The following is a 16,028-nucleotide window of genomic DNA, read 5'->3' as shown; positions in this document are numbered from 1 at the left end:
ATAGTTCCAGACAGAGAGATTTTGTTAGGATGGGAAACTAAGATCCAATCTATGATGGATCCTGGGGGGTGTTTTTTGTTAGGTCTGGTGGTAGAATGGATTACTTGGGAAAAGTTGAAGAGGTTGATAGCTAAGGAGGTGGAAGATGTGTTGATTTTGTTCCAATCAATGTTGACGTCTCCTAGAATAAATGTTTCATATTTTATTTCAGATGAGGCCCAATGGAGAGTATTCTCAAGGGTAGAGATATTATCACGTGGGAAGATGTATAGGGGGATGAAACAGATATTTTTGTTTATTGAGTTGGAGCAGACCTGCGGTAATTTCAGTGTTTTTGAATAGGGGGATTGGAATTTGCAGGGGGATTATGGAGAGCAGGTTAGAGTAGATTAGGGCAGAGCCTCCACCTTTTTTATTTAAACGGTCACTTCTGAGGATGTTGAAACCTGGAGGTAAGATTTCAGAGTCAGAGATATGGAGTTTTAGCCAGGTTTCAGAGATGGTTAAGATGTCAGGTTGGTTGTGATTAATCCATGCATGAGCATAGTGAATTTTGTTGTTAAGGCTCTGGGCATTGATAGTGAAGACCTTAAGGGAGCTAAGAGAGGGGATGTGAGAAGAAGGAGGGGGAGAAGGATGAGGCTTATTTAAAGTGAGGGAGTAGGGTGAAGGAGGGAATGAGTTGTTTGAGCTGAGGCAGGGGCCAGGGTTTGGGTGAATGTCCCCAGATAAGACTAGGAAATTACATGAGATAACTTTTTGTCTTTTAGGTTTGGAGGATAGGAGGAAGTTAGGGGTTAGTGGAAATGTAAGGCAGAAGCTTTTTGATGAGGAGGAGAGTATTTTAGGATGGAAGAGGTGTAGAAGATTTATTGTGATGAGGGAGGGGGAAATGAGGTGGAAGTGAGAGAATAGGAGAGGATGTGGGGGAGTAAGAGTGGTTGTGTGATTAATAGGTAGGTATTTGAAGGAGAATACAGGCAAAGGCATCCAGATATGGACAATTTCACAATAAAAAGACTAAAAGCACAAAGATTTAATGCAGAAAAGATGATTAGTAAAGTAGAAGTTAAAGAAATAGAAGTTGAAGTTATGGAGTGCCTGCGAAGTGAAGGCTTTAATGTAGAAGGTCTAAAACAGACTTCATCACAGCATGATGGAGCGAGCCCCCAGAATAAGGGAAAGCAAGAAGATCGGGAGACATGTGAAGAAGAAATATGGACAGGGTAAAAGAAAAGAGATTTAATATGGTGTAATATTTATGCAAACGAAAAAGCAAAACTATCTAATACAAAAAGAGCAGCACCAAAGATATTTGAAGAAAAATATAGGCAAAGGAATCCAGATATGGAAAACTTTACAATACAAAAAATAAGATTAAGAGGAAAAGTAGAAAAAGAGATTAGTAATGGAGACGTCAAAGAAATAGAAATTGAGGTAATGGAACAGTTGCAAAGAGAAGGATTCAGTGTAGAAAATCATATGCAGAAAGCACCACAACAGGATAGAGCAATGGATATCCAAATTAAGGGGAAACCAGTGGAACAGGAAGCAACAGGTCAGGTGCTATATCAAGATATTTTGGAGCCTTCCACAGGAAACCAGTATAAAAGTTCACTTGAAGTTAGACAGGAAGGAAAGGAACAAGAAACTGTGGAAACTGATGTAGTCAATGCTGAGGAGTTATAGGCTAGTCATTTTCATATGACAAAACAACAGATGACACAGGATGAAATTGAAGAGAATGTGCCACAAGACGATGTTACAGAACTTTCTATAGAATGCCCACAGGAAATGGAAATCAAGAGATGTGCCCTCAGTATGGAAGAAAAGGAGTTAAGGGAAGAGTTGCTTGATTTAATAGACAAAGGCAGAAATATCAAGATCAATGAGAGGAATAGACTCCAGAAGGTTAATAAAACCCCAAAAGTCAGAAGCTTGATGAAACAAATGAACACAGTAATTAGGACTGTCCATAGAGATCCATGCAATATAACAGAAATAAACAGAATATATTACTGTGCTGCTAAATTAATATCTGATATAATTCTACCACAGGAACATAGGGTAGCGAGGGAAAAGGGGGGTTGAAAGCGAATACCATCATGAAAATATCGAATAGAGAAAACTATAAAGCAGCTAAGACAAGAAGTGTCATTGTTAGAAGATTATAGAAGAGAGAACAGATCAACAAAAATATTAATAAAGGTAGATGTGATAAAAGCAATGCACAGTATTAGAACAGACCAGGATCTATTATGCACTATTGGAGATAACAAACTAAACATCTCAAAACAGGCAGAAAGACTTAGAAGATATGAAGATAAATATAAGGGAAAAGCACAAAATAAGCAATTTACTAATGACCCAAAAAAGCTTTATAGAGAATTGGGAAATAAGGTAAAAGGAATGATAGACCACCAAAAAAAGAGGAAGTAGATACTATTTGGAGAAGTATCCCTGGACATCCTGTGTAACATAACAAAAATGCGAAATGGATAGAAGAAGTAAAAGAAAGAATAAGAAGTTTAAAGGTACAGGATATAAAATGGCCAGAGAGATTGAAACAAAGTTGAGAAAAGCCTCTAAGTGGAAAACTCCAGGCCCAGATGCAGTACCTAACTTTTGGCTTAAAGTATTAACTTTTTTACATGAGGATCTAGCCATGAGTAAGAACTATTTATATGTACACCCCGAACAGACACCGCACTGATTAACAACATGAAAAACAATGTTCGCTCTTAAGAGTGAACCTGCAAGCTACCCTAAAAATTATAGACCGATAACCTGTCTTCCGACGACGTATAAACTATACATGGGGATTGACAACGACAGAGTTTATAGTCATTTAGAAGAAAACTCAATTATGGCAGTAGAACAAAAGGGCAATAAAAGAAAGTAATATGGAACAAAGGATCATTTGTTGTTAAATAAAGTTATAGTGGAGAACTGTAAGAAAGGGAAAAATCTAAGTATGGCATGGATTGACTATAAAAAAGCATTTTATAGTATCCCACATTCATGGGAAAAAGAGTGCTTAAAAATGTATAAGGTACATTCTCCTCTGATTGATTACATTACAGTAACCATGAAAGAGTGGCAGACCACTTTGCAATTAAACCATGATAAAGGACAGATTATTATCCCAAGGATAAAAATCCAAAGGAGGAAATTCCAGGGTGACTCCCTGTCACCGTTGCTATTTAGCCTTGCCATTAATCCATTAAGCTGTGTACTTAACAGCTTAGGTCATGGCTATAATTTGGCTTCTAGAAAACAACAAAGTCTAATGACTTCTCATCTTCTTTTTGTCGATGATTTAAAATTGTATAGCTCATCAGATGAGGAACTGAAAGCACAGCTGCAGGTTGTCAAAACATTTTCAGATGATATTGGAATGTCATTTGGACTTGATAAATGTGCAAAAGCAACCTTTAAAAAAGGAAAATTGCAGCACCAAAACATCAGTTTGGGACAAAAATGTGATATAAAAGAACTTGAGCAAAAGGGGTGTATAAATACTTGAGAATTGAGGAAGGATCAGCAATAAAACATGAACAAATGCGAATAAAACTTAGTAAGGAGTATTTTAGAAGACTTAAATTAATCCTGAAAACAGCATTGACATCTAAGAACAAGATCTAAGCTATAAATCAATTTGCTCTTCCTATCCTAACTCATAGTTTTGGAGTGATTGACTGGCCCCAAAAAGTGTTGGATAGATTGGATATTAAAACAAGAAGTATGCTTCATGCTCACCAAATGATTTATAAAAATTATTGTACACCAAGATTATGTATTCCCCATTCTGAAGGAGGGATGGGCCTCCTTGAAATTGATTACATGTATAGATCTGCAATTGTGGGACTCCACACATATCTACTGACCTCAGAAGCTCTAAATGTGGTGACAGTTTTGAAACATGAGGAGAATAAATCTAAGATAATATCTCTGCTTAATTTAGCAGAAGCATATCGACATCAAGCAGGAATGGAAATCAAACCAGAAGTGGATAAAAATCAGGCAGCAACTGAATGTGCTAAAAAAACAAAAGAAAGAATATACGGTGAAGGACCAGGGGAGAAGGCAAGAAATGTGGAAAAAACATAGATATAGTTGCAAGTGTAGAAAACTTCTGGAAGAGCCTCATACTGATAAAGAACAAATGCAGGAATGGTAAAGGAGAGGTGAATTTACATCAAGAAATGAAAGGTTAATATTGGCAGCCCAAGATAGTGGTCTGTGTACACGCTGGTTTACTAAGTCCATTGAACATGTGGGAGAAACAGACATATGTATGTTTTGTGGAACAGAATTGGAAATAGTCACACACCTTATTGCTGATTGTGACTCTCTAATGGCAGAGGGACTGTATACTGAAAGGCATAATAATGTGGCAATATTGTTACACTGGAGATTGTGCAAACATTATGGCATCGAAGTGGCTGAAAAACACTGGAAAGATGAGCCACAGAGATTCATAGAAAATTATGAAGTCTACATCACATGGGATCACCCAATACCAACAGTCCAAAAGATAGATGCTAGAAAACCAGATATAGTGGTCCAAGAAAAGAAGGCAAAAGTAGCATTGATCATTGAAATCACCACACCTAGTGACTACAGTGTCTTGCGTACAGAGAGACACAAAGTCATAAAATACCTTGATCTGCAGGCAGAAATGAGAGCCATGTGGAAGAAAGATACCCAGACAGTTCCAATAGTAGTAGTAGCAACTGGACTTATAAAAAATAATTTACAATAGTATTTAGATATGTTACCAATTCATGTAACACCATACAAATTACAAAATGAGTCATTACTGGGCACATTGCAGGTGCTGTGAAGAGCACTTTTGGCTAACATCAAAGAGTGAGATAAGACTAATTTCATGAACTTTAATTGTACTTTAACTTAGGAATGGGGTCCATTCCCGTCATGGTATTAGAAACCCAAAAGACTTGGAGAAATTAAAAAGGGAGTATTATTTTTAATTAATGTAGGCTAATTACTTCATTGGCATAGTATCTACAATAGCAAAGTATTTAACTCTAAATTATTTTGAGGTTGAAGAAGCGTTTTATTGAAGATAATAGAACATAATATTTAAAAATTAAAGAAAATGTAGTAAAACTAGTCATTGAACCCCAGCAAGGTGGATCTACTACTGTACAATCTTAAAGCATTAAATAAATACTATTAAAACTAGAACAATACAGTAAAAGGTCTTGTGTTAGATGTTTTTAATGCATTTACTTTATGAATTGTCCTATAATTATTTGTGTTCAAAGCATTGCTGTGCATAAAATATCTGTACAATGCATCATTGTGTGTTTTAACAAGCTCAAAAGGATCATTTCTGCTAGTGTCATGTTTAAGTATGTGAAAGTGTGCATATACATATATATATATATATATATATATATATATATATATATATATATATATGTGTGTGTGTGTGTGTGTATGTATGTGTGGGTGTGTGTGTGTGTGTATCGGTGGGTGTGTGTATTTATAAGCTTCTGATATATCTAGCCAGCATGTCATTCTGCAGTCCTCATTGTAATAGACCATAGGTTCATACTAAGCTATCTGCCCTAGGGCATTTATAAGCCTAGCCAGAGTGTGTTTGGCTTTCGCCACCCATTTTAAATTAATTTTGCTATGCCCTTTTTCGTGGTTAGTATACTGTGCCTCTGTCTAACAGTGACACAGAAGTGATACCCGGGTTAAACCTACGATCTCCCATTCACTCATCAAGATTCCTCTTGAAGAGAGTCAATGAGGGACTCTGCCTAACCTGGACTGGGATTTTATCCCAGAGTGAAGGGAGCCTCTGGGTTATGAATCTGTCCCTCCAGCATGTCCTGTTTATTTCAGTGCTGAGATTCAAGTCTCTCGAGCGCATAGCTCGATGGGATTTGGATTTTCTGAGGTGCAGCATGTCCATTAATTCCGGGTTGAACATGGCTTTATACGTCAGGCACAGATCGCCTCTGAGCAGGCGGTATACCACTGAGTAGAGCTGGAGTTTCTTTAACCGGGCAGCATATGGCATCTGTTTGAGCCCTTTGATCCTCTTGGTGAGGTACTTTTGGGGTCTTTCCAGTTGATGCAGGTGTCTGGTAAGGTACATCCCAAAAGGGATATTGTACTCAATTATGGGCCTGATGAGGGATGAGTAAAGAGGCACGATGACCTCCCCTGATCTAGATGACTATACACTTTTTGGCGTTTAGCTTGAGGCTATTGCTCTGGCACCAGTTGTCTGTTTCTATGAGGCCCTTTTGGAGGATGTTTATGTCGGCTGGAGAGTCGATTATGGTGCCCAGTTTGCAGTCATCTGCGAACTTGGTCAGCCACAGTCCTTCCGTGTTGGCCTGTACCTCCGAGAAATATATATCGAACAAGAGAGGTCCCAGGACTGAACCTTGTGGGATGCCACTTGTAACTGGTTTGGAGTCTGACATGGCTCCAGCAATTCTAACCATGTGGGTTCTGTCCTTGAGCCAGTTTGCAACCCATCTAGTGACATATAGGTTTATATTTAAGCTGGTGAGCTTATCTGTAATGCCCGAGTGGGGTATTGTATCGAAGGCTTTTGCGAGGTCCAGGTAGGCTGTGTGGACCACCTTCTCCTTGTCAATGGCCTTGGTGACTGTTTCAAAGAAATCGACCAGGTTTAAGAGGCAGGATCTGCCCTTAACAAAGTCGAACTGGGTAGGATCCAGTGTCTTTAGGTCCCCAATATCTTTATTTATGAGGTCCATGATGATCCTTTCCATAGCTTTGCAGACCAAGCTAGTCAGGCTTATGGGGCGATAGTTTCCAGGATCCGTTGAGGCACCACCTTTGTGGAGAGGGACCACTGTTGCTGTACGCCACTCTTTGGCTACATATCCTGTAGTAAGGCTGAGATTGAACAGTAGGTTTATGTTTGGGTTTAGCTCTTCTTGGAGTTCATGTAGGACGCAGCCCGGGACACTGTCTGATCCCATTGATGCTGTGTTTTTTACTTTGGAGAGGGCGGCTCTTACCTGAGCATCTGAGATGTCAGTGGGGCAGCACTCTGCTGGGATAGATATTTGTCCTTTTGGTTGGGGGGGGGGGGAGTTTGCACTAAACCTGTCAGCTAGGATGTTGACAATGTCTGTGCGTTCGATGTATTTTTTGTCATTTTGCACTAATTCTGAGCATATCTGGGAATTCCCACCCAGGTTCTAAACATAACTAAAGAAAGCCTTGCGATTATCCTTAGTGTCATTTGCAATTTTTCTCTCGAAGCTGGCCTTAGACGATTTTATGAGTGCCCATAGTTTTTTGCTAATACTGTTCAGAGATGCCTTCCCTTTTGGGGATTTTGCTCAATCATGTAGTAGCTTCCTCCTTCTAATGTATAGTTTGTTTATGGCTGGGGTCCACCAGACAGGACATCTGCCTTTGGAGGATTGGGTCTTGTTTTTATTTGGGATTGCATGATCCATTCATTCCTGAAGATGTTCATAGAATGCATTTGTAAAGGATTCTGCAGTCTGGGCTGTATTTTCCACAGACCCGGGGGTTTTGAAGGATTCCACCTCGGTTTTGAGGAGTGTGAAATTTGCTTTACAGAAGTTTTTCACTGTGGTTTTCTGGGCAGGGGGTGGGGTCGGGATGTGAATATCCAGTGAGATTAGTTTATGGTCTGATCTTACCAGTGAGGGATACACTTCTGGTCTGGAGTATAGAGTCCCCATGTTGATGATGATCAGGTCCAGTATGTTTTCCCCTCTTGTGGGAGTGGTAACAAGTTGTTCCATGGCATTTGAGTTTATAAATTCTAGGAACCTTTGTGCTAGGGTGTTGGAGCTAGAGTAATGCTTCCAGTCTATGTTTGGGTAGTTGAAGTCGCCCAATATAATGGTGTTTGGAGAGACCTTCATATTTTCCAGTATTCTCAGGAAGGCCGAGTGGGGTTCCTGGGTTTGGGAGGGTGGTCTGTAGCAGGCTATAAACTGGAAGGCAGTTTACCCACTGTTAGTTGCACATGGATAGTCTCAGAAGCTTCGTGCTGTGCCACCAACCTGGAGGTGTGGGTATCTTTGACGAATATTGATACTCCCCCTCCTTTTGTGGTTCGGTCCAAGTTTTGGGGCCAAAAAGCATGGTATAAGGTATAACCTGGTAGTGCTGAGGTGCTCTCGGGAGCCTTGAACCAGGTTTCTGTTACTGCACAGATATTGATGTTCTTCATGCTAAGGAGAGTTTTGAGTGCGTGCATCTTGAGGTTTAGACTTCTGGCGTTGAGTAGCATTACTCCTAGTTACTTATCCCTTGTGATACCTATGGAGGTGAGTTTGTCTTTTGAGCCTTGCCTAAAAAAGGCACTATGGGGGTAGCAAGAGCCTTTGCCAATATCCGAAAGCCCAGTGGTGACAGGTGCAAGCTGTCCCTAGCGAAGCATCGTGGCTTGTCGAGCATGTCATCCCAGGCTGACAGGCATTGGATCCCCTTTGAATGACACCAATACTTAAGCCAATTGTTGAAATTTATCATCTTGTCTTCATATTGTGGCATCATTCTTGGTGAGGGTAAGATGCTACTCAAGGTCAGGGTCATACCAGCCTGGGCTACATGCTCAGAGAGCTCCTCTGTCCCTTTTCATGTAGTCCAGGGAGGTACGTCTCAGGTCATTCACACCAGCATGGACAATGACTGAGTCATATTTGTACTTGCCTTGGAGTGACCTGAGTGCTTGTGTTATGTGGTGGATCCTAGCGCCCAACAGGCAGCTCACCGTGACCTTCTCCTTGTTCAGCCTGGTGAGCGGGACGTCAGTGTGCCTGACGATAGAGTCACCTATTACAAGTGTATCAGGTGTGTTGTTTAGCCTTAAGGGCTGTGACTGTTTGGCACACAGGCTTTGTGAGCTATGTGTTGCACGTGTTTTGTTTTGGGGTAGCGGTTGCTTGGGTGTCTGCTTTGGAGGTCTCTGCTGCTTAGGCAGATTTTTATTTAGAGCCTCCGAGTATGTTTTTGTTTGTTTATGTGTTTGGTTTGCTGTAGTGGTAGGTCTATGTGAGACTGGAATTGTAGTGTGTGTGGTTTCCTTCTGTTCCTGACTGGTTATGCCAGTACTGTGTTGAGAGAGCTTAGCCTCCAGTTTGGCTAAATGGTTGCATCTCTCACATATGTTGGAAATTGTTGGGAGGAGGAGAGGGTTGTCTGTGTACATGAGGCAGTTGTAACATTGCCTCAAGATTCCCAGATTCACCAGCTGGATCGGAGAGGAGATTGACAACTGACCTTTGGACATGCTAGAATAGTATTGGGAATTCCTTTATAATTGAAAAATAGGGACAATGGGGAACATGGTACTCAAGAGAGTTTGTGAGGGTGTAGTGCTTTTAATTTTTTAGTGCTGACTTAGTGAGCAAGTGCCAGGTAACTTAAATGCAATGTGTTACAGGAAACTCAAATGCAAAAACGACAAACAGTAACTTTCTTTCAAGTGAAACAAGGAAATAAGTACAGTAAGCAATGCAGATATCACTAGGGATCCACAGAAGTGCTGAAAAGCCGCGTTTTAGGTGGAATTAGCATTTCAGGTAAATAACAAGCAAACAAACAACAAGCATAGAAACTAAGCTAGATTCAGCAGGCCTGGATCTAGTCTAGATACAGCAAACAAGGTGTACCAATTTCAGTAAGAAACAGTTCAAATATGCAGGCACTATAAGCCTTTAACCAGAAATTCCCAGATCAGAAGGGCAGAGTCCAGCCTCTCCTCCCACAAGACTGCAGACCACAAACCTTCTTAATGTAAAATAACTGGCCTGAAGCCCAAGTGCTTAAAGCAGAACTAATACACTTTTGGAATAACAGACACTGAGCCCTCAATCAGCAGTTCCCACCTTAGAAGGATGTAAGCTACCTGTCCTGCCACCACAGTGCAGGCCACAAACCTTCCTAATGTAAAATAGCTGGTCTGAAGCCCAAGTGCTTAATTCAAAAGACTTAGAATGATAGCTACTCTTTAATCAAGTTACTACCAAGCAGTAATAAATACAATTGAATACTTTAAAGAATGCCTGGATTAGTGCTCAAGTTATACAAACAAAGCTAGATTCAGCAGGCCTGGATGTAGTCTATGCTACAGCAAACATGGTGTACCAATTTCAGTAAGAAGCAGTTCAAATATGCAGGCACTATAAGCCTTTAACCAGAAATTCCCAGCTCAGAAGGGCAGAGTCCAGCCTCTCCTCCCACAAGAGTGCAGACCACGAACCCTCTTAATGTAAAATAACTGGCCTGAAGCCCAAGTGCTAAAACCAGAACTAATACACTTTTAGAATAACAGAAACTGAGCCCTCAATCAGCAGTTCCCAACTTAGAAGGATGTAAGCTACCTGTCCTGCCACCACAGTGCAGGCAACAAACCTTCCTAATGTAAAACAACTGGTCTGAAGCCCAAGTGCTTAATCCAAAAGACTTAGAATTATAGCTACACTTTAATCAAGTTACTACCAAGCAGTAATAAATACAATTGAATGCTTTAAAGAATGCCTGGATTAGTGCTCAAGTTATACAAACAAAGCTAGATTCAGCAGGCCTGGATCTAGTCTATGCTATAGCAAACACAGTGTACCAATTTCAGTAAGAAGCAGTTCAAATATGCAGGCACTATAAGCCTTTAACCAGAAATTCCCAGCTCAGAAGGGCAGAGTCCAGCCTCTCCTCCCACAAGAGTGCAGACCATGAACCCTCCTAATGTAAAATAACTGGCCTGAAGCCCAAGTGCTTAAACCAGAATTAATACACTTTTAGAATAACAGACACTGAGCCCTCAATCAGCAGTTCCCAACTTAGAAGGATGTAAGCTACCTGTTCTGCCACCACAGTGCAGGCAACAAACCTTCTTAATGTAAAACAACTGGTCTGAAGCCCAAGTGCTTAAACTAAAAGGCTTAGAATGAGTTACACCAATCAGTAATAAATACAATTGAGTACTTTTAATATGACGCAAAAGCAAAATAAAGTAGGAAGAAACACAAATACAGTAAAAGCAGATACATTTTATTATTATTTTTTTTTAAGGTGAAAGAGAGAAAGGAAAGAGAGAAAGGAGTAGCAGAAAGTAAGCTGATTGGCCTTCTCAAATGTTCTCCCTGTACTGGGTAGAATGAGGTAATGACACTAGATTGGGAAAAGGGACCCAGATCAAATTTACACTCGGGGCGGGCAACTGCAAAGCCACCAACTATAAAAACACTATAGCAACAAAGAGGGAGTGTGGGAAACAAACTGCAGAAATGTTTCTCACAGCTGAAAAGCAGCAGTGAGCCTTTAAATGAAAGTTTTAAACAGCTAAAGGAGCCGCTAGAAAAAAATAATTTTGAACTTGCTGTTTGTGATTTGTTACTGATTGCTAACAAAAGAAGGGAGGAAGGGGGACTGAATGCTGATTAGAAACATGCTTATTTTTTGGCTCATACTGGAAGTATTATTTTTTAATTAATGTAGGCTAATTACTTCATTGGCATAGTAGCTACAATAGCAAAGTATTTAACTCTAAATTATTTTGAGGCTGAAGAAGTGTTTTATTGAAGATAATAGAACATAAGATTTTAAAATTAAAGAAAATGTAGTAAAACTAGTCATTGGCCCCCTGCAATTTGGATCTACTACTGTATAATCTTAAAGTATTAAATAATACTATTAAAACTAGAACAATACAGTAAAAGGCCTTATGTCAGATGTTTTTAATGCATTTACTTTATGAATTGTCCTATAATTATTTGTTTAAAGCATTGCTGTGCATAAAATATCTGTACAATGCATCATTGTGTGTTTTAACAAGCTCAAAAGGATAATTTCTGCTACTGTCATGTTTAAGCAGTAGAGTTTAGTTTATAGCTTTTCCAACACAGTATAATGTATGATTACTTTCTTATTATTTAGGCTATCATAATGTTATATTTGTAATGGCTAAGTATTTCACTATTTTGGTACAAATTTTAATTGTATATGTCTTTTTTCTATTTTTTCAACAGGCTGACATCCAAACCCTCTTCCTTCCTCCTCTTTCTTGGAGCTGTTACAGTACATGCGATGCATCTTGCTTTGAAGTCTGAGCCATGGTACAGAAAGCATCATGCCATTTGTACAATCAGTGCAATTTTGTATAACACGCTGTCTTTCCTAATTCCACTAGTGTATTCAGAAATGTGCCAGAGTAATATATAAATAGTAAAAAAATAAATAATAAAAAAATCCATTGTAGTTCTACACAATGTAATGTACATTTGCTCTGCATAATATGTCCTTTTGTTTTCATCTATATGGTGGAATATGCACATGTAGCTACAGACAACAAAGTGCCTCAGGAAATCCACTTTCTGCAAATGTATCACAAACAGTTTTGAACAGTTTTAACATATGTATGGCAAATGTGTCTCAAAATATAGAATATACTCAGGTAATGTAATAATGGAATTAAAGTATGACTAGTTTTGTTATGGAAGAAGATTTAAAGTAAAACTTGCTTTACATAATGTTTTTCCCTGTTACATACTTGTAAAACTTTTATAAACTGTACTGAGAACCTGATAATGTTACAGGTTTAAAAGCATAGCACCCTCCCCATAAACACACACACACACACACACACACACACACACACACACACACACACACACACACACACACACATACACACGAGTGCACATGGAAGTACATACACACATACAGCTACATACACAGGCACACAGACAAACTCTCATGTTTCAGGTACAACAAAACTCCTGTGGCTTCTCTTCTTCCTACAGTGTTCCTTGCTGCTTCTGAGCAGGCATTTACAAACCAATCATAAGGGAATAATGTGGTACTCTTTCTGGCTAGACATACCATGGCAACTGATAATAACTGGCTATTTATGAGATGGGAATTACCAGCCTATACTGAAGTGGCTGTGATGTGGCATAATTGAGCCATAAAAGGATGTTGTAGCATTCCACAAAGCAGTACTTTGCTGCTTAATTAATTCTTATTAGAAAGAATTAGTAATATTTCGTGATTTTATTTATTTGCATTTTCTTGTCCAGATGTTCATTGTGTTTCACTGTTGCAGTCATTACTCTTGGGTTATCCTGCTGGCAGGCTACCCGCAGTCAGCCAGATTCCAAAGTCTAGGTCCGGCGTCAGTTGCTGTCGCCTCTTCCTTGACGTCAGTGCGCCAAGGGTATAAAAGAAGCAGCCAACACCATTTTCTTCAGTCTTTCTTGTCGCGTGGTGCCCGAAGCAAAAGCAGTTTGCAGGTGTCGGTTGGCCGACTCCTGAGATTTTCAAATCAGAATTTCAGATCCGAAGTCTTCATTAAAGCTAAGTATCTCGTTGGGGAAACTTTTTTCTTGCTCCAGACCGATGTCAGAAAAAGTTAACAATTGTATTTCTTGTGGAAAGCAAATACCTCATAAGGATTTTCACTCTTACTGTATTCCTTGCCTTGGCCCTGATCACAATGTTGCTAGTTGTCAGTTTTGTGCTAGATTTAACCAACGCACTATTAAGCGTCGGTTTGATTTTACTTTTCATTACTTTGGCCGAAGATTTAACTATATAATGCCATTGGATCAGCCGACAACCGCAGTTTACAAAAAACGCAAGGACAAGGAAAAGGATAGGCATCCGAGATCCAAAACCAACAACGAAGCCTCTTCTAGGCCAGTCGCCAGTTCTCAGTGAGGTGCTTTCGCAGCCCCTGGTGCCCGCTACCTCAGAGCCACAGGCCGCTTCCGACTCCCACGTGGAGCCGACTGGGCCTCTGGATACTCAAGGTATTGGACACTCGGAAATCATTCCCTCAGATGGGCCTGGAGCCACTGAGCAGGCATCGGCTTCTGAGTGTGTCTTCAGACCTACACGACTATATATTAAGCCATCCTCAGCTTCAAAGACAAAGATTAAAGCAGCAATAAAGACAAAGAAACAAGTACAGCATTCTCCTACTCAGGCTACCATGCCTAAAACAGATGCTCAAAATGGCCAAAGACCTAATTACCTTGATCAGGGGTACCCATCCCCCTCCTAAGAGGCCTAGGCAAGAGATAGAGTATGATTCTTCTGATCAGGTTTCTATTTCCTCTGATTCCTCTTCTGAACAAGATTACTCCATGCTTCCCTATGAGGATTCTGATTCTGAAGAATCCATTCCTTCAGCCTCTCCTCCTGAGGATTATTCTTTTGGGGAAACCCTACATACCATGAGGGGACATTTCCACTGGGAGAGCCAAGATTATTTTGAATCTAAGAAAAGACTTAAAAGACTTTCTGCTACTTCCTCAGGACAGACCCCTTGCTATTCCACCTATACTAGACATTGTGGACGATGTATTCTCAGAGTCCGGCCTATCCCCAGACTCTCTACCCCCTGCACCTGCTAAACCAGACAGATACTACAGGGTTCTGGATTCTCATAAATCCCTGTATAAATACCCCGCTGCTGACCCAGAAACTATATCACAAGGTCTCAAGGGGGTTAAAGCTTCCCCTGCAAAAAACCCTGTCCCCTCTGATAGGGATTCCAGGGCTCTAGACAGATGGGGGAAAAAAGTCTACACTTCAGCTACCCTGTCTGTAAGGGCCTTAAATTGTCAGTTTCATATGCTTAAATATCAGCAATATTTAATGTCAGTGCTTAAACAGAAAATGTTGACAAATACTGAATGTTCAGAAAACAAGGAATTGCAGGATTTATTGCATGTAGCTGAACAAGTGGGAAAGCATACTTTGTAATGTGGTTATGATTCACTGGAGGCCTCCTGCAGGGCCGCTGTTACAGGTTCTGTTATTAGAAGGCATGCTTGGTTAAAGGAACAAAATCTGCCTGATCATGTTAAAGCAAAATTATTAGATGAGGGATCTAAACCTAATCTAAAATTATTAGATGCACCATTACAGTATGATACTTTGTTTGGTACTAAAGCAGAAGAAGTATTGAAAAAATGGAGGATAAAGCAAAATCCATGCAGACAGTCAAGGATTTCTTACAGGTACAGCCACCCAGATTTAGTAGAAAATGGCCTTATAAAAATTGGTCCTTTCCAGTGTCAGACAGACCACAAAGAGGCAGATACAGGCATCCAAGAGGCAGAGGTCAGCCCCAAGGCTCATACAGGCCTAAACAATGGGGTGCTCCGACCTCCAAAAGTGGAGAAGACAAATCACAACCTTACAGGAAACACTCCCAATGACTTTTCTCTACCAGATCCAAGCTCTTTTCTTTTGGCAGCCCCCTTAGGGGGAAAACTAGCACTTTTTTATTCAAATTGGCAAAGGATTACCCAAGACAAATGGGTCCAGAACATAGTGTCCACTTTCTACCAAGGTCAAAAGGTATGCCAGACCTGCCACACAATCAATGGGCAGAGGCACAAAAACAAATTACAGCCCTCATGGACATGAGGGCCATTCAGCAAGTACCGCAACAAGAGCAGGGGCAAGGTTTTTACTCCAGACTTTTCCTAGTACCCAGAAAGGACAAAACCTGGAGACCAGTACTGGACCTGTCTATACTAAATACATTTCTGGAAGTTCCAAAATTCAAGATGTTGACTCTGCAGCAGCTACTGCCCATGCTGGGCAAGAAGGCTTGGCTCGTAACTTTGGACTTAAAAGAGGCATACCTGTGTGTCCCAATCAGACAATCTTGCAGAAGATACCTCAGATTAATAGCTGGCTCAATGCATTACCAATTCTCTGCACTGCCCTTTGGCTTATCTACTGCGCCCAGGTTCTTCACAAAATGCCTGGCACCATAGATTCATAGGTTCATAGGTTCATACTAGGCTATCTGCCCAAGGGCATTTACAAGCCTAGCCCATAGTTTTGTGGCTTACGCCACCCCTTTAGTATGGGGAACTATACCCATTATTTTGCTGTGCCTCTGTCGAGCAGTGACACTGAGGTAATCCCTGGGGTATATCTGCGATCTCCCATCCATTGGTCAAGATTTCTCTTGAACAAGGCCAGCGAGGTGCACTGCCTCACAT

General features: G+C 40.4%; 1 protein-coding gene across 3 annotated transcripts in view; it reads left to right on the top strand.

Moving 5' to 3' along the window:
* LOC122798186 (squalene monooxygenase-like) overlaps window positions 1-12,286 on the top strand; it is a 1,096,774-nt gene extending 1,084,488 nt beyond the window's left edge. Inside the window, exon 11 of one of the 3 annotated variants that reach the window (XM_044066929.1) lies at window positions 12,033-12,286. In XM_044066929.1, the coding sequence (XP_043922864.1) occupies window positions 12,033-12,225 (193 nt within the window). In that variant the 3' untranslated portion in view covers window positions 12,226-12,286. The remainder of the gene's footprint in view (window positions 1-12,032) is intronic. The other 2 variants (XM_044066933.1, XM_044066931.1) reach the window with 2 other exon arrangements.
* The last annotated feature ends 3,742 nt before the right edge of the window (window positions 12,287-16,028 follow it).

This window comes from Protopterus annectens, chromosome 3.part1, assembly GCF_019279795.1.
Source record: "Protopterus annectens isolate FY-2018-M chromosome 3.part1, PAN1.0, whole genome shotgun sequence".
In the NCBI taxonomy this organism is placed as follows: Eukaryota; Metazoa; Chordata; order Ceratodontiformes; family Protopteridae; genus Protopterus; species Protopterus annectens.
The sequence above is the reverse complement of the archived record's forward strand: the minus strand, read 5'-3'. Positions and strand labels throughout refer to the sequence as shown.